We start from the raw sequence: 27,643 nt of genomic DNA on the forward strand, positions 1-27,643 counted from the left end.
TCTAGAACATACCTTCATTTATTCCTTCACTAAGAAAGAGGACAATAAATAGCTTAAATATTTAAATAAATAAACATTCACCCTGGAAATGGAGAAAACAAACTTTATTATGATGATTTGAGATTTTGTGCATGGTAAAGGTATACACATGAATCTTGTTTCTCCTATGTTTCAAGACAGAATTAATTTAAAGATTTATTGTAGACTAAAGCATCCAAAATACTGTGGTACATAGGTAGCTATGAACACACAAACACTTTGATGCACAGCATTCATTCTTTTCTTCAAATAGGCAGTCAGCATTTTGATTCATAAAGGAACAAATGATGAGAATATATCAGTATCAATGTCAGAGAGCGCAAGACTTAAGTGTTCTATACACAAAACATATGAAACAGACCTATAAAGGTGGAATGTACAAAATTTAAAAAGAAAACAAAGCAAGTGAAAGCCCCTCATACTCATACCTAGGATTGAAAGGCTATAGAATTGAGAATAATATAAAGAATTCTAAGAATACACTCTGTTCATGACAGAACATTCCCATGTCATAAAGCAAAAACATTGAGTTTAAGGCTGTGTTGCTTTCAAAAGTTACTGGAAGTGCTGTACATTCACGGGAACAACATAGCCAATTTATTCATGTTTTAGAATATTAATAGCTTTCATACATTCTCCACAAACAGACCACACAATCACTGCCACACAATTCATCTTCAGAAAGTTTAAGATTAACATCATGATTTGTGGCTTACTGTCATTTAAAACAAAAAAAATTATTTATTTATACCAAATTTTTGATGGGCACTTCGTTTCCTTTATGGCAATGCTAGATTCCTAGTTATCAAAAATATTAAAATAATTTTAAAGTTTAAAACCCTGCAACATTTACAGAATGCAACAGTATTACGACTTTTGATTTTAAGCAAAATTAGACAATGTTTGCAGCAAATAACTTCAATTTTATCCTACCTTGAAATGTCTTATTTTTAAATTATACTAAAAATATTCCTCCTTTTTCAGAAGCTGGTGAATAGGGAGGATAAGATAGAGTCCAAATGTACATAAAGATTTTTCCCATCTGAAGTAATCTGCAGATTACCTGATGCTTATTTGCTATTTTCTCCAATTAACTCAATAGGTATTACCAAAGCATTTATGTGAACCCTTCAGTGTTAAGGATCCATAGACACTTGCTAGCGTACTGCTTTCCCAGTTAACTCTGTTAGGACATACCTTGTATATTTAGTAGTAGAATCAAGTGTGCTCTAGTTGCATGGATCTCTTAGTATTTATTTGCTTCAAATCTAGTCAAAGAGTAAATTAAAAGAAGGAAACTTGGGGACTTTAGTTACTAGAGATTAAAGTTTGATCAAGATACTAAGAACCATTTTTTTAAAAATGGCTAACAGTCATAAAGGCTTTTTATTCATGCGTTTCTAGGTGGTGAAGTGACTCTCCACTCACCTCCCTGTGTCCAGCAGGGGAGGTCTGTGTCAGAGATACAGTTACTAATATCTATAAGCGGGGAGGGAAGGCATTGTCACCTACCTTTACATTCTAACTGGCAACATTTTGCCATAAGTGCCCAGGGGAAATCTGAATGGGTAATTTTTCAGCGCTACTTATCGTGAATGTATGACAGGTTCTGTACACTTGACAAAGAGAAATCAAACAATAATGGTAGCCCAGAAAAAAAGTCACTTATTTTACTATCCTTCTCAGTTTACTAGAAACCATTTTTCAAAGAATGTGACAAAGTTTCACTTAAATCTTGTCTATTCGTATCTTATCAGCAGCACTTTTCCCCCTAAAATATGCTTACTAATACAGTAAATGCACATATGTATCCAAATTTGAAATGTTATCTATCCTTTAACATATATGATTACACATATTTGGGGGATATATAGTGTTTCCTGGAGTGCCCATAGCATGTGTTTTAGTAACAGACCGTGGAACAGGTCTGAATCAAAGTATCTCTTCTTTCATTCCAGTTTCATTCCAATATTGACATGTAAAAAAATTAGCTTTGTATTCAATCTACTATCGAGATATCCAGTCTCATATGGTATGATGGTTGGTTAATTTCTAAATTCACAAGTATAATTTAAATGTGCAAAAAAACCTCTTTAAGTAAACTAGTCTTAAGATCAATGGCCTATGACAGAATCTACATAGAAAGCCATTTTTACTTGTGAAAAGAAACTGAAATTCATTTAACCAATTTAAAAAGTTTCCTTTTAAACATTCCAGAAGTTGTCAAGGGTCTAGCTTATCTTTTATGCAGAATGTTAAGAAACGGTAAAATGAAATTCCCTCACTAGAGTGTAAGCTCCAAGGGGGCAGGGATTTTTGTCTGTTTTATCCATTACTTTATCCCCAGTGCCCAGAATAGCCTCTGGCACCCAGTAAGCGCTCATTAAATATGAATGTTTAAATTCAAAGACTTATTTCACTGACGTTAGGAAACAGTGTCTTAGTTTAACATTCTAAAAATGTCATTGATTTATTTAACTTTATCATGGACAGTCTCAAATATTTTGAAAATTCTACCTAACTAAAAAAATACTAAACCTAAATGTAAATCTTCCTGAAAAAAATTTTTTTCAGAGGTTGATTTGGGCATAATAAATTTGATAGATAATTGGAAGATTTCCCTTCTAAATTTAAAAAAGTCCTATATAAGAGAATGGCTGAATTATAAATTAATAAGCAAGAAACATCACATTCATATAGTTATATGTGTGGGAAATGTTTTCTTATAGTACAGTTCTAAGGTGCTTTCAGTGAAAAAGGTCCCAAAGTCCTTACTGGAAATGCCAAACATGACATCCTGTTTGGTAGAACTGAGTAGAAAATTAAACAGTGGAAATAGACCACATCTTATTTTACAGTATTAGATTGACTAAATTATTCTTAACATTTTTCAAAATGCATATATACTTAAAGTCAAATGTAACTCAAGTTGAACTTTTTTTTCTTTTGACCTGTTTTTTGTTTTGTTTTTGAAAGCACAGAAGGCCATTTTCTGACTAAAAGTCAGCCAATACAAGCATTCCTGGAAAATGGCAAAAATTACATCTGCTTTAGGGCTTGCTCTACTAGGACGGCTTTAAACTGTGCAGTTAAGGAATGTGCTGAAGATGCTTCTGTCTTTCAGAGTGCTGCCTATTTCAATACACCAAAGATTCAGCTATATATATCTATATATGATACATTCTACCCTACCCTAATCATGTATATATAGTCCTTTAATGCCTCTACTAGTCATTAGACAATGATAAATAACCATAACATGCCCTTACCTGTAATGCTTTTGAGATAACACAACTTTGGTAACACTTGTTTCTAAAAGGAAACCATTGATCAATCACATGCCTTTGGTTGACACCATCAGTCCTCCAAAGGGCTGCTTATGGCTCTCTGTCCTAGGATACTGGTGTCCTACTACATGTGCTGACATTTTGCAGGAGGTAAAGCTTTCGCATTCGTGAAGTGGAAAAGGAGAGACACATGTGAGAACGTGGCACAGAAAATGTGACTGACTTTTTCTTGATTACATTCCAGTGCATTAATCTGGAGTTAATGGGGCTGGTGTAATATGCTTTTCAAAGTATTAGGAATTTCAGGATTCCCTGAAAATGAACTTTGTTTTTTGATACAGGGTGAGCAGGAGAGATGAAAAGAACACATGAAGAAGATCTTTGCTCTAACTCAGAAAGGATAGGAAATTTGCATTGATTTTTTTAAGTGCTAAACTCAAGACGCTCGCTAATCCCAGCTGGGAGGATTTTGCAAGACAGTTTCCATTTTTCCCGAAGTAATTTATATGTAGCTACTAATAACCAAAAAAATGTCACAAGGGTAATACCTACTGTAAAAGTGAGGTTAGAAGATCCCCTGGGTCTTGTGACCGAGGTTAAATAAAGTATATAACTACAACAGATTTTGTTTTTGTTTTGTTTTTGGAAGCTCTGCGCAAAAGCTACCACTCACAGGATTAACAAATACCTTTACATATTCTAGTTGCTTTTTAATGCTTATTTGATTTGCAAAATTAGTTTAGCTACATAAATCCCTGTCCTATAAGCCATAGTTCACAGGTGTAAAACTCTGCAGTTTTTATAGATTCAGTAGAAGAGATTTTTTTTTCAACCCTAAATGTGGATTATGGAAATCAGATATGCAGTTTTTAAGGAAATCGTTACATTCAGAAATAACCTTGGAAAGTTCACCGATGATTCCTTCTAGCATGAAAAGTCTAGTATAATCTGGTCCTGCGTTGAGAAATCCATTCCAGTTTATGTGTAAGATCTTTGTAAGGGGTTGTCCAGTTGCCCACTGTTACTGCAAGTACCGATACACCTTGAAACAGTGGTTTCCAGAGTCTGCAACCACCACGTGGCCGTCTGAAGTTAGGGCCAGGCCTTGGGGGCCATAGAGTGGGTCAGCAGATGTGTTAATGTAGGACAAAAACGATCCACTTCCATCAAAAACCTGTAAATATAAAGTCAGAGTGTAATAGGAAAAGTTACAGTAATACGATGAAATAGGGGTTAGAAAACCCTTAATGCTAATGTTTTTAGTATAGAAGCATGTGTGCAACGCCCCAGGTTTGTTCAGGTCACTATCACAGAAAACCCCTCCCTCCACTTACCTTGCTCTCCCTCCCCTCACTCTCTATGCCCCACAGTCACTGACAAGGAATGTGCCACTGGCCATAGGATTCCACTTATACTCTTACAGTGGTCACATGTGAGGGGAATGGCCCTGGATGCTGCCTGAAAAATAAAAGATCCTTATTTCTCACTCTAAGCTTATTCCCAATCATAAGAGAGAAAAATCAGCAACTAGGCCACAGAAGAATGTCCTGAGTCACAATGTGCAACGAGAAAACAGAAATTACTTTTTTCCTTTTCAGAAAAGAGTAAGCTATACGAAGTCAATGGTTCGACAAGTACATTTAGATAGAAAGTGGTCTTTTTTGGTCTGTAAGCTTCTGCTATGAGGAAATAAGAGGAACACTCCTCCTTCCCAGGCCCAGGCTGGTTTCTTTCAACCATTCTGGTTGGCCCGTAGGTGTTTCAAAAGGCAGGTGTGATGAGGGCCACAATATAAACAGCTTAGCATCTGTGGTCCGATACAGAACTGCTTTGTGAACTTCGTTTCCTGTCTGCTTCTGGCTTCCCATCAGATATAGACGCCTCTTCCAAATGTAGAGGTCCACTGGGATAATTAAGCAAGATAAATATACTAGAGAAATTAAAGCATACAGTGTTACATTTAAAGTCTCAACCCTTTTCCTGAGAAGTGGATACATATATCAGATTCAACTGCTCAGCTGCTGTCCTCACAGTAACATCAGAATGCTCCTAGATTTACCCAGAGCACCCTGTGGTCTCAGGTGCACTGCACAGACCCACACAGGTGAGGATGAATTGCCCCGTCTGTAAATGCATGTTTAGATACATGCAGGTGACTACACAAGAGACATGGGAGAAAAGAAAAGTCTTTCTTCAGTGAGGACTGAAAAGCTTTGCTCTTAATTTAGAGGAAAATCAAAATTTTGTGTCACAGTCCCCTCTGGTAGTTTGACAAAGACTATAGAGCCCATCTCAAAATAGTGTTTTAATAGTTTTTTTTTCCAGAATGTAGCCACTTTTATTATTATTTATATCCAATCAAAATGCCAAATGCCATTCAAGATACATTATTCCTAAACCATGGAAACATATTTGAATTAATTATTGTTACTCTCTTTTTTGGTTCACTTTTTATTTTGAAATAGTTATAGATTCATAAGAAAGTTGCAAAGATAGTACAGAGAGATTCTGCATACTCTCCATCCAGTTTCTCCCAATGGTTACATCTTCTATACCTGTAGTACAATATTAAACCCAGCAAACTGACATTGGAATGTGTGTGTATAGTTGTACCTTTTATCACAAGTATAGATTAACGTAGCCACTGCAACCAACATGCAGAACTATTCCATCATCACGAAGATCTGCCTCATGCTGCCTCTTTATAGTCACACCCACTCCCCTTCTCCCAACATCTCTGACTCTTGCCAGCCACTATCTGTTTTCCTTCTCTATAATTCTGTCATTTTGAGAATGTTACCTAAATGCAATCATACAGCATGTGATCTTTTGAAAGTGGCTTTTTTTCACTCAACATGATGCCCTTGACATGCATCTAAGTTGTTGAGGGTGTCATCACTCTGTTCCTTTTAACTGCTGAGTATTATTCCACAGTGTGGATATACCAGTTTGTTTGGCCATTAACCTACTGAAAGACATCTTGGTTATTTTCAGTTTTTGGCTATAACAAATAAAGTTTCTATGAACAACAATGCAGAGGTTTTTCTGTGGACGTAAGTTCTCATTTCTCTGGGATAAGTACCCAGGAGTACAATTACTGAGTTGTATGGTAAGTGTACACTTAATTTTTTAAGAACCTGCCAAACTGTTTTCAAGGCTGACTGTCATTTTACATTCACACTAGCAATGTATGAGAAATCTAATTTTTCTGCATGCTCACCAGCATTTGGTATCATCAGTATTTTTAATTTAAGCTATTCTAATAAGTGTGTCGTAGTATCCCATCATGGTCTTAATTTGCACTTCCCTAATGTCTTTTCATGTTTATAACCTCTTCAGTGAAACTTCTCTTCATGTCTTTTGCCCATTTTCTAATTGGACTGTTTGGTTCTTTTATGTCGAATTCTGAAAATCATTATATATTCCAGGTATAAGTCCTCTGTCGGATAGTGTGGTTTATAAATATTTTCTCCCCGTTTGTTGCTTATCTTTTTGTCCTCTTAACAGAGTCTTTCACTGAACAAAAGTTTTTAATTTTGATGAAGTCCAGTTTATTGATTTTGTTTTTTTATGGATCATACTCTCAGTATCATGTCTAAAAATTCTTTAGCAAGCCATATGTCCCAAAGATTTTCTCTTAGAACCTTCTAAAAGTTTTATAGTTTTACACTTTTCATTTAAATCTATAATCTTTTTTGAGTTAACTTTTACATAACATGAGGTTCATTTTCTTTCCTTTATGGAGATCTTAATTGTTCTAGCACCTTTTGTTGAAAAGGTTACCATTCCTCCATTAAATTGCAAAATTTTGTACCTTTGTCAAAAAGTCAGTTGGCTGCACACGTGTGGGTCTATTTCTGGATTCTCTATGCTGTTCCCTTGACCTATGTGCCTATGCCTCCATTAATACCACACAGTCTTGATTACTGCAGCTATAGAATAGCTATATAACAAGTCATGAACTCAGGTAGAGGGATTCCTCTCTCTTCTTTTTCAAAATTGTTTTAGCTATTCTAGTCCCTTTACTTTTCCACATACATTTTAAGATAATCTTGTCTATATCTACAAGAATTCCTGCTGGGATTCTGTGTTAAACCTGTATGTCAGTTTGAGGAGAACAGACTTTTTTCTTGAGCCTTGCAATCCATGAATACAGTATGTCTCTCCACTTATTTAGATCTTCTTTTCTTTTTTACACTAGCATGTAAGCTTTCAGATACACATACTAGACATGCTTTGTTATTATATCTAGATATTTCCATTTTTTCAGCAATTTTAAGTGGTATTGTATTTAAAATTTTGGTGTCCACGTGTTCGTTGCTACTATATAGAAATACAATTGAGTTTTATATGCTGATCTTGTATCCTGTGACCTTGCTGAACTCTCTTATTAGTTCTAAGAACTGTTTTGTAGATTCCTTGATATGTTTTTATGTAAACAGTCATGCTCTCTCCAAATAGGGATAGTTTCTTTCTTTCTTTCTAATTTGTAATCTTCTTATTTCCCTTTCTTTCCTTATTGTATTGGTTGGAACTTCCAGCACTAATGTTGAATAAGAATGGTGAGAGCAAACATCCTTGCCTTGTTTCTGATCTTAGAGGAAAAGTTTTCATTCTTTCACCATTAAGTATGGTCTTAGCAGTAGGTTTTCACAGACATTCTTTATCAAATTGAGAAAGTTCCTGTATATTCCTAGTTTTCTGAGATTTAAAAATCATGAATAGGTATTGAATCTTACCAAATGCTTTTTTCTGCATGAATTGATATGATCATATTATTTTTATTCCTTGGCCTTTTAATGGGGTGGATTACATTGATTTTTTAAAAATTCTCCCTTTATTACATTGATTTTTAAATACTGAATCAGCCTTGCGTTCTTGGGAAAAAACCCACTTGGCCGTGGAAAGATTTTCACATATTGTTGAATTCTATTTCCTAACATTTTAAGGAATATTAAAATATTCCTCATCTATAATCATGAGGAATATGGTCTGTACTTTTCTTTTTTGTACTGTCTTAGTCTGATTTTGGTATCATGGTATCAGAAGCTGAGTTGGAAAGTGAACTGTAAAGTGTTCCCCTGTCTTCTATTTTCTAGAAGAAACTGAACTGGTGCTAACTCTTCTTTAAATATTTGGTAGAATTCTCCAGTGAAACTTTCTGAGTCTGGAGATTTCATTTGGGGGAGTTTTTAAATTATGAACTAAATTTCCTTAATAGCTGTAGAGCTATTCAATTTATTTACTTTATATTGGGTGAGTTGAGGTGTTTGTACTTTTTGAGAAATCGGTCCATTTCATCTAAGTTGCCAAACTGATGCGTGTAGAGTTGTTCGCAGAATTCCTTACTATTCTTTTGATGTCTGCAGGGTCTGTAGTGATACTAGCATTTTCTGTCTTTCTTTCTTTGTCGGTCTTGCTAGAGGTTTGTCAGCTTTACTAATCTTTTCAAAGAATAACTGTTTCATTGATCTCCTCTTGAATGTAAATGATTTCTGATACTATCTTCACTATTTCCTCCCTTCAGCTTGCTTTCAGTTTTTGTTCTTCTCCTAGCTTCTTGAGGTGGGAAATTGGGTTCTTGATTAAAGACATATTCTCTTTTCTAATGTAAGCATTTAGTGTTATTAGTTTCCCTTGCAGGTAGAATGGTGGTTACCAGAGGGTAGGGAGTGGGGAGAAATTGGTCAAAGTGTACAAACTTCCAGTTAGAAGATGAATACGTCCCAGGCATCTAATGCGCAGGGTGCTGATTATAGTTATAATACTGTGTTATGTACTGGAAAGTTGCTAAGAGAGTACATGTGTTCTTACCACAAAAAAAGAAATGGTAATTATGTGATGTGATTTTGAAATATATAAGTGTATCAAATCAACATGCTGTATACCTTAAACTTATACAGTGTTCTATGTCAATTACATCTCAATAGAGCTGGGGGAAAAGAATTCCCTCTCGGCAATGTTTTAGCTGCATTCCACAAACTCTGATATGCAATATTTGCATTTTCATTCACTCCAATATATTTTTAAATTTTCCTTGAGACGTCCTCTTTGACTCATGGGTTATTTAGCAAAATAATGTTTTTAAGTGCATAGGACAAAATACATGGGATTATACAGGAAAACAATTATATTAAAATAGAGTCATCAAAGTGCTACAGAACTGTGATATAGTAATATGGGTGCTTTTTAAATTAACACATTAAATAACAAGGAACAACAATAGGTGTAATGATGACTGTAATTTTTGAGTAGTGATCAGTATAAATGATAATTCGAGACGTCTACGACTGTTAATACGAAAATTTCTGTAATTTCTCTTGGTGACAAAGTTATAGGTATCACTATAAGTACTGTGATTATTGCCTATATTCATAATTAAAGGAAATTATAATTTTCAGTTAGAAGTTAGTCAAAATAATGATATAATATTTTTGTTCAGTGGATCTCTTAAATTCTAGCTACAAATGCTTTTGGGGTGTGTGGGATACACGCTAAGAATCCCTGATTTAGAGGGTTTCACTCTGGTAATATGTTGACTTTTTTCTACTCCACCTTCTTTACCTTGATTATTTACAGTCTAATTACCTAATCAATGAACAAATGGAAAACATTCCAGTCTGGGGTACAGACGATTCTCCACTTTCAACAAACACCAATCACTCTAAACAAATAAATCCGTATTTTAATCTACCTGGATCCTGCTGTTTCCCCAGTCTGCTACAATGATGTTTCCATTTGAATCCACTGCTACACCCGTTGGAGCATTAAACTGCCCATTTCCTTCTCCATTTGAGCCAAACTTCAACATGAATTCTCCTTCCTGATTAAACACCTGTATGAAATATTTTAAGATTATTTTATTTTAAATTAAAATAGTTAAGCAAACATTATGGCTTTTAAAAATATCTGAGCAGGTTATTTAAGACATTCTTTAAAAAGAGGGGGGAAGTCTATAAGCTAGACTTCCATTCACTTGTGGTTCCCCAATTTACTGTCTAAATCTGATTTAGCATTTGTTAATCACTTCTTTTTCTAGCTTATATCTGGTTATATTACTATGTGAAAAGACTTTTGTTATAAATTATAAAATATATAAAAACATAAGCTAATACGAGTAAGTAGAGCTGTAATTTCCAACATTATTCTTTCTGCATTTAAATAAACAGCTAATTTCAAGAACAGGCATTGTATTTCTAACAAGATGGATGATCACTCAAAGTTGAATCAGAAAGTAAGAGCTTTTTGTTAAGCCAGATACTCAGAATTTACTACCATTTTACTAAGTCAACATAACAAGAAAGGGTGGTAGGCTGGACCACACATTTATAATAAGGAAAATTCATCGAATGAGTGAGTGCGTGTGTGCGTGTATGTGTGTGTGATGGCAGCAGGTGAGGAATAAGAAAAGGACTTTTTAAAATAGATTTTCTCAGAATATATTTTAGTTAGAATAGAGAGTTTACACAACCCTAAGGCTTTGATGAATAGAGCCCATGAGAGAGGGAGGCTGACAGAAGTCGGGGCTAAACAGAACTCTTAAGAACTCTCAAATTCTCTAATATCTGATATGGTCAAGCACTGGGCTGTTGTGCTTAATTAAATATTCTTATTAATAGAGTGTTACTGTATATGTATCAACTGCAGATTACTCAGATTACTAATCTTGAGAGAATTAAAATTTTAATATGTGTTTAATGATAACACTATAGTAAGCATGATTTTATCTTGATGATTCTGGTGGTACTTTGAAACGTCTTCGGGAATTATTTTAAGCTTCCATTATCATGCAACACGTGTAGAAGTACTCATTAACGAATCAGAAAGTGTTACACACCAGGCACCCATGAGGGTAAGGTTCCTAAAATATGGACCTGAGAGAGGTCTCTATGTCTGAGCACAGATCTAATCTGAAGATGATCTCAGGACCTTTTAGAGATTCTCCTATTGCCATCTCTGTGGTTATAAAAGATTAAAATGATGCTATTTGTTTTAGTTTCTTTTTTTGTCTTTTTGTTTTTGGTTTTTGGGTTTTTTTCTGCCACACCACACAGCACGCGGGAGCTTAGTTCCCTGACCAGGGATCGAACCCACATGCCCTGCAGCAGAAGCATGGAGTCTTAACCACTGGACCACCAGGGAAGTTCCTCTTTTAGTTTCTTATGATGGGAAAGTGAGACATTTCCATCTCTAAAGCCTAAACATTCTTTAAGGTAAAAAAATGTCATGACCACTTCCTGAATTAATTACATACTTGCCAAGTAAGTAAGCTACCTCTTTGGTTCTTTGGAAAGGACAGAGATAGGAACCAGCTTTTCCTAAAATATCATTTAAAATCTTTCCTGACTCTTTTTATCTCCTTCACATAAACATTCTACTTTTAAAGACCAAAAGGAGTGTTTGTATGCTGGCGAGGACACGACTGATTATTCTCTGATCTTTCCCTTATTAAGTTGTACAGGGGAGCGATAAATTAGGAGTTTGGAATTAATATATACACACTATTATAAATAAAATAGACAATCGGCAAGGACCTACTCAATTGCACAGGGAACTCTACTCAATATTCTGTAATAACCTACGTGGGAAAAGAATCTGAGAAAGAATAGATATAGATATATAGATATATAGATACATACATGTATAACAAAATCAGTTTGTTGTATACCTGAAAACTAACACAACGTTGTAAATCAAACTGTACTCCAATACAAAAATGAAAAAAGAAGTTGTACAAATAATTTTTTTGTTTGTTTGTGTTTATCTTTCTGAGTTAGTATGTTTTCCTTGGCATAATTCAAACAGCTTACGTGCTTCTGCTCCATTTTGAAATAATGGAGAAAGCCAAATTTAGTCTTAACTGTTTTGCAATGAGAAAAAGGTATAAAGTGAAGGTAGCTGAAGAACTAACTAGCCCACTCCTTAGCCCTGACCTATAGGTCTGGTTTTTACATTTACCAACATAGAAGTAACTTGAATACTAGAAATCTTGTTAACTGCCCTGTGTTATATAGGAAACAAAAGCCCAACTAGTCCATAAGAGCTATATGGCAACAACTGTCAAAGAGAAGAGAAAAAACAAAATGACTGGGTTTTTTTCCCTCTAAATAAGAGGAAAATTGAGTTTAAATAACTAAACTGCCTCTACAGTACTGAAAACTTGAAGTGTTTTCATAATCTTAATCATGATGTCACATATTTTCTATTTTTCCCATCTAAAAATGTCATTCCATTATTTATAAATTATTCAGATGAAAACATATTAAGAGGCAGAAGTATGAGATGAAATCTTTTTTATAGCTTTGCTTTTTGATAACAAATTTTTATAGCAAGTTTTTATAAGTTGGACGATAATCCTTTTCTGATTTCAAAATTCTGCTCACCTCAATACCACCTCCACTTGGAAGTCTTCCCTGACGATCTTAGCAATGGACATGTACTTTCTTCTGGATACCTATAGAACTTTATATGTACCTATTTTTTAAAAGTCATTCATTGCTCCTGCCTTGCATTCTGGTCACTCACATGTTTTATTTCCTCCTCCAGCACCCGTCAGGGCTGGTAAACAGGAGCCCTCCCACATACCAACACTAGGTGGTTCAGAGAGCTGCCTGGGGCACTGGGACGGGGAAGGCTCTGAGCCCACAGGTGTGCTTAGTAGAAAAGAGCAACCTGATTAACATCACTGTCTTCTGGTGGGGGTAGGCAGCACCTATGCCAGGCTTTGCTGGCCTTTGACACTGTTAAGATCTATATGCATTTTCTTCTCATTGAATGCGCTACAGTTAAATGAAGGATTCCTCTATAAAGAGAGTGAAGGGCAGGAAGCGTAATAATAGCCAAGTTATCCTTCTATAGTTATGTTCATCACACAGGACTGTTACAGCCCCCTGGGAGGACCGTCACAAGCACAGGCCCTGCTGCCTCTTTGCTCTCTGTTTCTCTCCTCCTCCAAAGATTTTCCCACTGTCCTCTTCCTTTTACCAAGGCTGGGCATTGAGAGAGGCGGGGAGATGAGAATGGAGCCCCACCACTATGGTAGCAACTCTGGAGAGACTACATGGCAGGAAGCAGCCTTACAAGTAAGCAGCAGCGGGCACCATTTCCCCTCATCCTGCCCCGTCACCATGGCCCACTGTGCTCTCCTCTTTGCACAGGGACTTGACACCCATCTCAAAAGCTCAAGGCCTTCCCATTTACTCAGGTTAAAAGTACCTTCTTCCAGGAAGAGATGGGGAAATGAAGCAGTGAAGAGAGAGTACCTTAGGGTGTTAAAATCCTATCCCCATCTAGCTATTCTAGCTGTCAACAATGGCAAATTGTTTTTAAAGTTTTGTTGCTCAATGGTTGTCTCTAAGTGCAAACTTCAGTCATTGGCCTACCACCTGTGCTGTTTTCTTATCCTCCCTCACATTTGAAATGCCTCACTTTAAAAAATTTAAATGAATTTCCTTACAAGGAAAACTTTATATCACTTCTATAAGTGCAAACCAGTATGACTTGATGTAAACAGAAGGTAACTCTAAAAATATATACACAACACTTAAAAGAAAAATGTCTGCCAGTGCACTGCCCAGGACCACCTGGCCTCCCCTTCAATGGAACACACATCACACTTTGAGAAGCTTGGTCTACAATGTCATTAAACATTTTCTCTTTTCGGTAAGTGAGACATTGGTTTTCAATCACTTTAGTATTTCCTGGTTTGCTCATAATAAAGGTCAAATCTCTCTTCTCTCCTCTACCTAGTAAGAAAGATGTACTACACTATTTGGGAGAGGGGGGTGGGCGTTGTTTTCTCAGGAACACCAAGTGTGTGAAAGGATTCTAAGATGTATGAAATACACTACATGAATGCATGCCAGGGCTATTTCCCTCCCCAAATCTGTTGCTGTAGCAGAGTCCTGATATCTAATTTTGTTTGAAAGGTCTTATAATGCAGAAAATTGAAGAAAGTGATCCATTTTAATTTACTGAATAGCCACGAAACGTTAAGCTTCAGAAAGTTCTGCCTCTCTAAGTTCAAGCAATTGCTTTTTTTTTTTTTTTGTGGTACGCGGGCCTCTCACTGTTGTGGCCTCTCCCATTGCGGAGCACAAGCTCCGGACACACAAGCTCAGCGGCCATGGCTCACAGGCCTAGCTGCTCTGCGGCATGTGGGATCTTCCCGGACCGGGGCATGAACCCGTGTCCCCTGCATCGGCAGGCAAACTCTCAACCACTGCGCCACCAGGGAAGCCCCCAAGCAACTGCTTTTTTGAATTTCATTTTCAAGTTATCTCCATTTACACCAGTTTCAAATTAAAAAACTTATTGCCACCACATTTGGTTCACTTTTCTGACTCTCCAAAGTCTGTATGTCCAAATTAAAACCCGCATCTTTAAGGAGAAACAAAAATCTTCTCTTTTCGGCTACCTCCCCTAGGTCCTGTGTGTATATATGAGTGTTATGTTTTCTCCCAGACTGAGTTCTCAATAAAAACAGTTAAAAGTTAACAACAATCGATGTGTTTATGGTACCTTGACAGAATGATTATGGAAATCTGTAACAATAATCTCATTATTGCTATTTACAGCTGCGAAATGGGGACCTGAAATAAAGATAGGAAAAAATATGTGATGACCATAATAACTAAAATGATTACAACAACACAGTAGTTACGAAACTTCATATATTAACTTAGTTATTTAAGAAAGAACAAAGAATCGTAAACTCAGTCCTTGAAGGTCATTCAGCCTGACCTCTGGCTCCAGATAACATGAATTCGATAGCATTCTACACTTGTGGCTGTCTACTCTGCCTTCTTCCAGATCAAGCTAAGAGTTCCAGCAGCCCTCATGAAGTGGAATGAGCAATAAGCATCAGGAATCATTCTCCGCACCACCATCTGAAAGTCACATCTGCCAGCTTCCCTGATAGTCATATAGGACCCTCAGCTCTCACCGAGGAGAGACATGGTAACTCTTAGCACCAATATGTAACATTTTTTTCAAGTAGAGCAGAAACCCACACTTTGTAATTTTGGGTGACATTCAGAACCTGGCAGAACTGGAGACAAAGCATAAAGAAAGGTTATGCAAATTAACACGAATTGCCAAAAGCATCCTTTCCAAAAGAAAATTAATCAACTGTTTTCAGCCTCTTCTTGCAGATGTAAAAAACGAAGTGATTGCAAAGTGGCACACCAGAAAAAGAAGGAAAAGAGACCGCCCTTCCTGTGCTTAGCAAATATTCTCAACTCCTGCTCTCGTATAATCACCTAGACAGGTGAAAAGTATTCTCATTCAGAAGCTCTTTAAATAAAGCTACAGCCAGGTGGAACCAGGAGGTTCTCCATGGTTCGTCAAACATTTTTATTTAAAAAACATTTCCTTAAAGCTTATATTTTATTTAATGTTAATATTCGAAGGTTAGACTTCTGAGTTGTAAACTGCCACCAATAAAAGCCACACACGGGCTGCAGTTGAACTTACTGTGGGCGGAGTCATTGAGCAGCATCTAACCATGCTTCCGCTTAGATTCCATCCCCAGTATCTTTCCCAAAGCCAGCAAAAACACTGGGGAGGAGGCGTCTTCAGCATGCTCCAACATCATGCAAATGTGAGCAGAAGAGGCATAAAAAAGGGGGTTTACATATTACCATCGAGTGTACCTGCAAACTGCCTGTCCCCATTTCCTCGGCTACCAAACCTGGTGACTATTTTCCCGTTTGGCTGGAAGATAAATACGCAGCACGCCTTGTTATCCACCACGATGATGTGCCCATTGCGGTCCACAGAAACTCCTTTGGGCCCCATCAGCTTTCCTGATCCGATTTTTGTCTGTTAGAAACAAGTGCAGAAATGAAGTTGAAAGCACTCCAGAACATGAAGACAGACACTGGTGTCAGCAAACATTTACTTGACTGTTCAAACAGAGGTGCACAGGGCCACAATGAGCGTCTGTCTTGGAAAACTGTCTTTGTCACCTCCATTATCCGTTACCGATATTTACAGGAAATCATTTTTTTAAGGAATCACTACCAAAATTGTTCTAGAATCTCCTTAACTAGGGCCACAGTTCCCTTGTAAAGAGGCAGTGTGGTATAGCAAGAGATCACCGAGTGAGGAGTAGGAAGACCGTCCCACACCTGTCACTTGCTTCGGACACACCTGATATAGCACAAATGGATTTAATTTTCTTAAGATTCAGATTCCTTATATATTAAAAACGTCAAAAAATGACATCAGTCACTTCCATTGATATTTCTGGAATATGTATTAAGTAAAATAAAGTAGGTAAAGTGTTTAGTGTAGAGCATAGCACATGTTAGGGAAGCAGTCATTAAAGGGAAGCAGTCACTGTCATTATTATATGTCGTAATTAATATCGAAATTCCGAGGCATCTGCCATTGAACTTTACTACAATTAAGTTCCACATGGGTGGGAATCATGTCTGTTTTATCCAGCACTGTGTACTCAGAGCCTAGCACACTTCTTGGTGCCTAACAGGTACTCAACAAATATTTGTTCAATATATTAACTTCCAAAGTCTAGCATTGTTACAGGTAATAATGATGATTGGTTCCAGTTTTCACAGTATTTTAAAATGACAAAAAAGCATTAGATTTCTATTAAACAATATGCATTTAAAATCTTACTCATTTTTCTGAATAGACTATAGTATGCATATAAATGTCTGTTTGTTGCAAAATACATGTCTTATACCTTTACTTTTCTACCTCCATCTTCTAGAGTATTTATAAAGTAGTACTTTACTCATTCACCCATTTGTTCACTAATTCTACAAACACTGATAGAGCACCCACTACATGGCACCTGGTAGACAAAGATGAGTTAGACACAGCGCCTACCCTCTTTTTTGAAGGACCTTTTTATGAAGGTCCTTTTATGGAGGTCCTTATGAAGGACCTTCAGATATATTACTGAACAAAGCAAGGTACAGAACAGTGAGTGGTCTGAGCCCATCTGTATTAAATATGTGCTTGTATGTATACATGTTCCTGGAAGAGAAAGTAAGAAACCAAATAGTGTTTATATCTTCCGAAGTGATATTAGTGAAGGTAGGAAAAACTCTTATTTTATACTTCTCTGTAGGCTTATTTGAAAAATCTATTTGCATGTGTTACTTTTTAACTTAAAAATTTAAACTTAAAAAAAATTACCTTCTCAAAGGTTCTGTTTTAGTCCCCTTACTTTCCCTCTCTCTGTTAATGCTGTCTGATAGGAATGTAATGTAAGCTACATATGTAACTTAAAGTTTGCTAGTAGCCACATCAAAAAACAGAAGAAGAAACAGGGAAAATTCATTTTAGTTATGTATTTATTTAACCCAGTATAACAAAAAGGTACCATTTCAATATGTAGTCAATATAAAAATTATTAATGTACTATTTTACATTCTTTTCAGGGGACTAAGTCTTTGAAATCCAGTGTGTATTTTATACTCACGGCACATCTCAATTCAGACCAGCCCCCTTTCAAGAAATCAGTATCCACATGTGGCTTGTGGCTACCATATTGGACAGCACAACTCTACACACTTCTAAAATCTCATTTATGCTATGGCATCAACTTTCACTTCCATGTGTAAGATTCTCAAATCCATATCTTTAGTCATGGCCTATTTTACAGGTTATCACCTCAAACTCAACCAATGACAAACCAAAAAACCAAAAAAAAGATAAAAAAGAAACCCCAAACTAGCACCTCCTGATTTCCTAATTATTTTTATGACACCACAGTTAGTCCAGTCGACCAGGATCAAACTTTCAAAGCAAAATTCATCCTTTCTTTCACCAGTTTGAACCTCAGTTTCCTCATCTATAAACTGGCAGCTATGTTATTTACCTCCTGGGTCGTGCAGATTCTGAAGGATAAAGGAGACTGTCAAGCACGACCTCCTTCTCTCCCACCCTATCCAGCTGACATTATACTTGACGCGCAGGATTATCTTCTTTCCCCCAAACACATGAAGATACGTGCAGAGAGAGTATGGAGAGAGGGATGGGGACCTTTCCACAGTGGAGGTTCAGACTTTGTAGGATCTTGTAAGTTTATAAATGACTGAGATTCAGATTTGATCTCTTTAGAATAAAGAGGTACATTTACTTAGGAAGGAAACACTGCCATTCTTGCAAGGGAATCTGTTGGTTAATTTAATTCTGATTTTGCAATCTAGCCCAAAGATCAGAGACTATAACATAATAGCTTGCAAAAAAATATATATACTCTCTTTCATGTCAGAATGGAAGATATGTCCGTAGAAATCAAAAGGAAGAGAGGAAACTCTTGAGTATTAACAAGAATATTATCACTACCTAATATTATGAACAGTGTTTGTTACTTAGAATGACTCAGCCATATAATACCAAGTGGATGATAACTATGTAGCATAAAAACAGAAAATAAGGGACCAGTGCCATTCTATTATATAATCAGAACTAGTGCACTTCTAAAAGAAAAAACTTAAATGTTGAATCAAAATCTCTTTTCCTTCCATTTCCTTTCATCACTCCCCGTTTAGCTGCACTAGATTCTACCAAGGGAAATAAGACAATGTGTCCTGACAATGTGTCCGCCATCTTAAACAGAACACTAAGCAAGGATATTTTACACCCTGGCTTTGGAAAAGTTAAATGAAATATTTAACTCAACAAATAGGTCCTTAAATTGAAGAGGGAAGAGATGAGATATTTTAGAATACGTGGTGGCCAGGGGTCTCTGCATCTGTTCTGGGGTCACAAAAGTTTCCTAGATGGAGGGAAGATGGAAAGCAAAAAATTCGAGGCAGAGAGGAATGAAAATCAGGGCTAAGAAATTGGTGAGTAAAAGAAAGAAAAGGAGATAAGAAATTGTATCCCTAGAACTACTAGGAATAAATATAGAGAATCCACATTTGTGTTAAAAGTTTGTCTTTCTGAGCACCTGTTTAATTTTACTGAATTCCACCAAAGAAGAAAATAAGTTTCTCTCTGTTTATGCTCATGGCCATCAGACTTGGAGGAAATACCATTAAACTACAAAAGTGTTTTCACTTGCTATCCTTTTACCCTTTGGGTTTTGATCAGTATCTATTAAAAAAAGGGAATATGATGAAACTACACCATATCCATTCTCCCAATCCTCTAGGGGGCATGAGTGTTCTTTCGTGTTTATTCCAATTGTTACCAACAGTATTCCAACTATCAGAATCCAGTTCTTCCAAGAAGAAAGGCTATTACATTTAGAACACTGAATCACTGAGTGAAAAATACTTAATTTAGGAAACGCTTCTCTCTTAAATATCAAACCTTTGTTTCAATTTAATATATTAGAGATAAAGTGTTTCAATAAAGTAGATATAAAACTGTTTCAATAACTATTTTAGTGTTAGTTTAAATTTAGTTAGTTAAATTTAGTCTGAATTTGAAAAGACAGGTCATAGTTTTGCTAAGATATGAAACCAGAACAAATGGGTTGTCTCCAAACTAAAAGGGTATTTTCAAGAGGTCGTTAAACAGTGTTCATTCTATTGATGTTAAAGCTGTCATATTTGGGTATGTCTTACCACAAATACAATTATGAAAACAGAAGAGAAGGGGAGGAAGTTAGAGATGCAGAAAGGCAAAAGAACTTCCTGTGTATATGGCCATCATACAGAGTCATCAAATCTCTAGTGGAACAAAACAAATCAATGACAATTGAAGATTCTTGTGCAATACGGTGGAATTAGAGATGACAGTTTTTATTCTCCTAGATTGAAAACATGCTGCCCCATGCAAAACAGAGGCTCCAACTTGAGGGTGAATAATTACATAAGTAACTTCTTTTAATGAAAATGATGAGGTGACTGTGGTGATCCAATGACTTTAAAAAGGAAAATATAAATTCCTCCAATAAGAGACTAATGAGTGAACTTCGTGTATCTTCTGAATTCCAGAATCGATTATGAAGAGCATCATCTCTGTAAGTTTGGACAAAGGAGTGACCACCAGCAGGTGGTATGAGGTCATGAAGCCAAAATCACAGCTGATCAAACAGACGTCATGTTTTGGGCAGGGTCATTAGAGGCACTGGAAAAGAACTCTTCTTCGATGCCTATTTCATACAAGGCACATATACAATCCAGAAATAAAATCTCATGTTACCCTTGCCCAAATCTTGTAAGACAGATTTTTTAAATCCAGATTTGAAATATGAGGCTATTGAGGCTCAAGGAAGTCATATAATTTGCCAAAGGCCAAACAGTTAATAAACCGTAGAGCTGGGATTCCAGTGGTTTGATCTGACTTAAAGCTCATGTTGTCAACAGAAAGAGAAGCCTGGACGGGGGAATGTGGAAGGCATAGTGAACACGGCCTTCAAAACACCTGTGACAAAGTGTTTCATAATCTTCTTGTGAACAAATGTAGAAAATGGGCTGGATGACAATATTCTTTGATGACACCTTAGAAGAGAGATTTCTGTTGTCATCAAAGGGCTCTCTACTCTTCAGTGACTGACTGGATGAAGAAACAGAGGATGATGCTGGGAGTAACAGCAAGTGCATCAAATGATGGGATCCCTCCAAGTGTAGCTCACTCACATTTTCTCCATGAAGCTGGTCCCGGTTTTCTTTTCCCTCCAATTCCTATATCATATACTATAACACTATGGTTCTAGATTGTACCAAACAATTTATGATTGCTTAAAGGCTGACATGAATTGTTTTCTGTTATCTCTTGTGTATTTGGCTTTTTTCCTCAAAAGGCTTCTACATTTTTAAAAGGTAGGGACCATGTCATATTAATTCTGTTTCTCCCATATCATCTATCACAGAAAGTACTGATAGATAGGAACTGAGAAAGTAGAAGGAACTTCATAAATGACAACTTGTAGGCTAATTTGGGAAATATAAATTGCCTCTTAATAACCTTTTCTAAAGGTTGTTGTTTTTCATTGAATTGAGGTAAACCTGATAGTATTTAAAAAAAAAAAAAGCATTATCCATGACATTTACCACAGAACTAAAACAAATAATCCAAAACTTTATATGGAACCATAAAAGACCCAGAATTGCCAAAGCAATCCTGAGGAAAAAAACAAAGCAGGATGCATAACTCTCCCAGACTTCAGACAATACTACAAAGCTACAGTAATCAAGACAGTGTGGTATTGGTACAAAAGCAGACATACGGATCAATGGAACAGAATAGAGAGCCCAGAAATAAACCCATACACCTACAGTCAATTAATCTTCAACAAAGGAGGCAAGAGTATAAAATGGGAAAAAGTCTCTTCAGCAAGTGGTGCTGGGAAAGTTGGACAGTCACATGTAAGTCAATGAAGTTAGAACACACCCTCACACCATACACAAAAATAAACTCAAAATGGCTTAAAGACTTAAATGTAAGACATGACACCATAAAACTCCTAGAAGAGAGCACAGGCAAAACATTCTCTGACATAAATCGTACCAATGTTTTCTTAGGTCAGTCTCCCAAGGCAATAGAAATAAAAACAGAAATAAACAAATGGGACCTAATCAAACTTAGAAGCTGTTTGCAGAGCAAAGGAAACTATAAAAACAAAAACAAAACAAAAAAAAAACAAAAAAAAACCCCAAAAAGACAACCTACAGAATGGGAGAAAATATCAGTATTTGCAAATGATGTGACTGACAAGGGCTTAATCTCCAAAATATACAAACAACTCACACAACTCAACAACAAAAAAACAAACAACCCAATTGAAAAATGCACAGAAGAACTTAATAGACATTTCTCCAAAGAAGACATACACATGGCCAGTAGGCACATGAAAAGATGCTCAACATCACTAATTATTAGAGAAATGCAAATCAAAACTGCAATGAGGTACCACCTCACACTGGTCAGAACGGCCATCATTTAAAAGTCTACAAATAACAAATGCTGGAGAGGGTGTGGAGAAAATGGAACCCTCCTACACTGTTGGTGGGAATGTAAATTGGTGCAGCCACTATGGAAAACAGTATGGAGGTTCCTCAGAAAACTAAAAATAGAACTACCATATGATCCTGCAATCCCACTCCTGGGCATATACCCGGACAAAACTATAATTCAAAAAGATACATGCACCCCTATGTTCATAGCAGCACTACTCACAATAGCCAAGACATGGAAACAAACTAAGTGTCCATCGACAGATGAATGGATAAAGAAGATGTGGTACATGTATACAATAAAATACTGCTCATCCATTAAAAAGAACAAAATAATGCCATCTGCAGCAACGTGGATGTAACTAGAGATTATCATACCAAGTGAAGTCATTCAGAAAGAGAAAGACAAATACCATATGATATCACTTATATATGGAATCTGAAATATGGCACAAATGAACCTATCTATGAAACAGAAACAGACTCACAGACATAGAGAATAGACTTCCGGTTGCCAAGAAGGAGCAGGGGAGGGAGAGGGATGTACTGGGAGTTTGGAGTTAGCAGATGCAAACAATTACATTTAGAATGGATAAACAACAAGGTCTTACTGTATAGCACAAGGAACTATATCTAATCCCCTGGGATAAACTATAATGGAAAAGAATATTTTTTAAAATGTATAAAAGAAAGCAACTGAGCAAACTAATTGCTTTATAAAATGAAGCCACATTTAGGTTATACATGAGTAGATTTATGACAATGTCATTGTGACTCTCACTTCATTAATCTTGGATGTAACGAAGTCAAGACGTCTTTACATATGAAAAACTGAATATTTTATTGGATCTAGATCCAAAGAAAAAGACAATTTCATCTTGTATTTCCTGTCCCTTCTCTCGACTGGCCAGTTGTAGTTAATCTTACCTTAAACTTCCCATCTGATGAGAAGATGCTAACCCATTTATTATCATAATCTGCAATGATTATGTCCCCACTGGGATGCACAGCTACTCCTGTGGGCCGCTGCAGCTGCCCGGGAGAGCGTCCTCGTATGCCAAAACGACTTTTGAACTGTCCATCATTGGAAAATATCTGGAAAACAAATTACATTCATTGGAATGTGAACTAGCATAGAAATGAGTGGGAAAGACAGGCAAGAACATCTGTCATAAGTACTACAGGTCAGAACATGCAAACTCTATTTGAAAAATAGCTTATATATACCTCATAAGCTTCCCTTTCTTTCCCTGCATCTTAAGTCTTAAGTAGGAAACTATGCAGGTCTATCTATTTATCAGTGTAAGTGGTTAAAGGTATACAATTAGGGGCCATACCTGCACGCACTGGTTGTTACTGTCTGCAATTAATATCTTCCCATTTGTAGATGCTGCTACCCCTTGAAGATTTGTAAATTCCCCTTTATTTCTTCCTTTGGTTCCTGAAAATAAACGATAAAAGCACAGAAAATTAAACAATAGAGAGTTAGGTTTCTCAGTTTCGGCAAGAGAACATTCAGTCTTCTATAGGTAGCCTGAGAATGCAATGTTTTTTTAAATTACACTTAAAAAAAAAGGGGAACCCCTCCCCTGACTTAATCCATATTCTACTAAACTTCTCTTCCAGACCAATTCTGTAAAGTCTTTGCAAAATCACCTTTCGAGGGGCAAATACCAATCTTCTCTTATTAAACTATAGCTGCATATTAACATGATTAAAATATATTTAGATTTCACAAAGACACAATTATAAAAACTAATGTTACAATTAAGGACACTTTATAGGAGCGGGCCTTATTTGGGAGCTCTGCCAAAATCCCACCCTCTCACTCAGCAGCTCTTAGACACCTGGACACTTGACTTTCAGCACTTTTAACAAACTGTAAGGTCAGAGATGTTATAAAACTAGCGGGCTGATTTTCATACACTGGAGTGATTTATTTTCAAAGACTTGGTATCTCATAAGTTGTGTATCTTTCCTGTAAAAGATATCCTGACCATGTTTTCTAGATTAAATAAATAAGAAAGGCAAAAGAAAATTAATTAATCCAAGTCATACTCTCATCCTTCTAGAGTTTCTTATGGAAGAGATGAAGCAGGTGAAAAAATAAAGCTAAGGTGACTACAGTTAACAGATGTTTGTTTTTGTTTCAAATGAAGTGTTTATAAGTTATTTTAATAAGACCATGCAAATATTAACAGAAGGAACTTTGCTCAGAAATGACCAGGAAGTGGGCTTCCCTGGTGGCGCAGTGGTTGAGAGTCCGCCTGCCGATGCAGGGGACACGGGTTTGTGCCCCGATCCGGGAAGATCCCACATGCCGCAGAGTGGCTGGGCCCGTGAGCCATGGCCGCTGAGCCTGTGCGTCCAGAGCCTGTGCTCCTCAACGGGAGAGGCCACAACAGCGAGAGGCCCGCATACCGCACAATAAAAAAAAAAAAAGAAATGATCAGGAAGGAGGTTTAAATTTTCATAGTTGGAGAGAGAGCGCTATGCCTCAGTTTTATCATTTCATTCATATTCAAAATAGCAACTTGATATTTGTTTTTAGACGTCAATGCAGGGCCTCAGGAAAGAGTAGAAAAGATATGCTGCCGATGGCCAATGTCAAGCCCGTGCTTAGCCTGCTTAGGAAACTGGTTTTTGCACTTAGGAAGTAAAACTGAGATATAATTAAACTCAGAACAAAATCAACAACAGAACTGCTGGGTGAACCATCTTATCACCTGGTTCTCACCAGACCCACAGGGTAGTTGCTTTATTGAGATCCTAGACCCTAACAAGATGACTCACCGCCTCTCTATCTCTTCCTAACATGAAACAAAACTCTGAGATCCAGATCCTCAAAAGAATGTCTTCTAGGTTGTAGGACAAACGATTCTACTTTATTTCAGATGTTTCAGCAGAGATGATCTTTGTACCTGATCTGCACAGAATCCCTATAGCATTCAAGTCCATGGGATCAGCTAACACTCTAAAAATGGTGCGTTGGCATCTGTTGGTGGGTGGCAGGGTAAGGGGTGGTTGGCCCCTGAAGGAGGTATGTGCCCACTTTGTATTAGCTTTTGGTCATTCCTTCTGATGTCTGAGTAACACCTGGTTAACAGGTACAGCAAAACCGAAGGACCAGGAAAAGAAACAATTCTTCTAAAATACTCAGTTTATAAATACTTTTTAAAAGGTAGTGGGGGCAAGGCCAGGGTCTCTCAAGAATAAAAACTTAACTCATCAAAAACGATAAAGGGCTTCCCTGGTGGCGCAGTGGTTAAGAATCCACCTGCCAATGCAGGGGACATGGGTTCGAGCCCTGGTCCAGGAAGATCCCACATGTCGCGGAGTAACTAAGCCCGTGTGTCACAGCTGCTGAGCCTGTGCTCTAGAGCACGTGAGCCACAACTACTGAAGCCCGCGTGCCTAGAGCCTGTGCTCAGCAACAAGAGAAGCCACCACAGTGAGAAGCCCACATACCACAACGAAGAGCAGCCCCTGCTCGCCACAAATGGAAAAAGCCTGCACGCAGCAACAAAGACCCAACGCAGCCAAAACAAAACAAAAAAAGGTTGATAAATAGAAGCATGGAAATTATTAGTGGGATGAAGAACTGAGGACCAAATAAAGAAACATAATAAAAAAGAGTCCTACCAGTGAGACTGGAGAAGAATTGACTGTAAAGAAAAACCCAGGCTGTTCTAGATCCTGCTTTTGTAAAATTGGAAGTGCACCCATGGCTCAGAGGACATACAGGCAGGGGAAAGAAATGCTGAAAACGGGGAGGGGAGTAAGAAGCACCTGCACAGAGTACATGAGCATTGGTCTGCTGTCCTTAAACCTGCCTGCTGCCCTCTTCTGTTTAAACTTTGGTCCATCCTGCTAAGGACAAAGCCTATTCTATTCAGAGAAGGCTCTGCAGGCAGCAGCAGTTGAGTTTTGAAATGAAAGGAAAAATGGAGACACGTGCTTTAGTAGAAGTTCAGGGGTGCCTTAGCCAAAAAGATTTAATTGTCCTTTGGAAAAAATAGAGGTGATGCTGAAGGAAAATATATGAGCAAAAAATACTAGCACTTTTTTTTTCTCTGCAGAAATAAACACACATTTTTGAGTGTCAGTATAAATGGGAAAGAATTGTACTTGGGGGTATAATTTTAAAACTTGGGAAGACATTTAGTTGGACTCTATCAGCACCATTTGGACCAAGGAGAAGGAAGATTCTGCCCAGTCTGAAATGAATGTGAGGATGCTCAGTACCTGCCATGAGAGCAACACATCTACATTGCAGAGGACCACACTGCTGGCAGGAGGTTCTCCAACCCCCTCCAAGCTCCAGGCTGATGCGTTGGCCCCCTGTTATTCTTGGTCTCAAGTTAACTAGAGCTTGAGTCTGCTGCCCCACGTGTAAATAAAAAATCACAGGGTTGGAGGCACATCTGTTAGTCCCAGATTGCTTACATACTTTTGAAAGAGCTAGATGCAACAGGCATTGCCACTTAAATTTTATATTTGTTTTAAAAAATCTTTCTCTTTTAGCCACAGGGCCCGGTTTCCAAATAGCTGGGGTTGGCATTTTCGTAACAACACTTGATTCTTATGAGCATCTTTTGTCCTGTCAGAGCTATTGATCATCATTTTTCTTTTTTTTTTTACAAAAAACTCTATTTGTGTTTTTTTAAGTACAGCAGGAACATAGTGTTACTCCTAAGGATTAAAGGAAATCCACCAGCATACTCTTGAGGGACAATTAATGCTGACTATTTTTACTAGCAATTAAACTAGAAAAATCTTAATGTTGAGTAATGATGCAGAACTACAGCATAGTATCATTACACTGAAATGCCCGAAGTCCAAGTGTTTGTAAAGTGTCTTGGGAGCAAAATAAAAGTGTCTTGCGACCAAAATAAAATAACAGAAATTGCAGAAGTTAGAAATAATTTGGGGTCATGCATCCCTCTTCAAAATATTTAGTAAATACTATTTAGTCTATAGAAAATTTCCCCACCCTCCACAAAGTATTCTAAATAATGAAAACTAGTTCTTTCATAACAAATATAAATGTAACATAAAACATATACAGTAGTTATAAAATCTTTTCCTGTCTACTCTGATGTAAAAGATTTCACTTGATGGTTAGATTTTGGCTAGTAAAATGAGTAATGTGAGTTTTAAAAGTAATTATAAACAATTTGACAACAATTCCATAAGATAATTACACTTGTTTTCCCCAGACTTCCCAGATTTTAAACTAGCCTATGAAGCACAGAATGAATTTTCAAACCAACAGCTTCTTATCTGTGCTCCTGCCCTTGCCTCCAGGAAGATGACAGAGGTAAGGTAATAAGTCCCTGGATTGAAATAGGGGAGCAATAACTGTAAATTTCCTCTCACCCCCACTCCAACTTAGTAAGAAAATTAATGCTAAATGAAACTAGATACTTAGAA

At 37.0% G+C, this 27,643-nt stretch overlaps 1 protein-coding gene across 3 annotated transcripts in view; it reads right to left on the minus strand.

Annotated features, from left to right (window-relative positions):
• The window catches only part of TRIM2 (tripartite motif containing 2), a 214,878-nt gene that overhangs the window by 95,191 nt on the left and 92,044 nt on the right, over positions 1-27,643 (minus strand). For 2 of the 3 annotated variants that reach the window (XM_079920735.1, XM_079920737.1), the window contains 6 exons: positions 23,548-23,651; positions 23,138-23,305; positions 15,980-16,148; positions 14,847-14,917; positions 10,021-10,161; positions 19-4,500 (listed from right to left, as the gene is read on the minus strand). In XM_079920735.1, coding sequence (XP_079776861.1) covers positions 4,348-4,500; positions 10,021-10,161; positions 14,847-14,917; positions 15,980-16,148; positions 23,138-23,305; positions 23,548-23,651 — 806 coding nt within the window. In that variant the 3' untranslated portion in view covers positions 19-4,347. Of the gene's footprint in view, positions 1-18; positions 4,501-10,020; positions 10,162-14,846; positions 14,918-15,979; positions 16,149-23,137; positions 23,306-23,547; positions 23,652-27,643 lie in introns of those variants that run through there. The other variant, XM_079920734.1, reaches the window with a different exon arrangement.

Source organism: Stenella coeruleoalba (genome assembly GCF_951394435.1).
Source record: "Stenella coeruleoalba genome assembly, chromosome: 4".
NCBI classification, from domain to species: domain Eukaryota; kingdom Metazoa; phylum Chordata; class Mammalia; order Artiodactyla; family Delphinidae; genus Stenella; species Stenella coeruleoalba.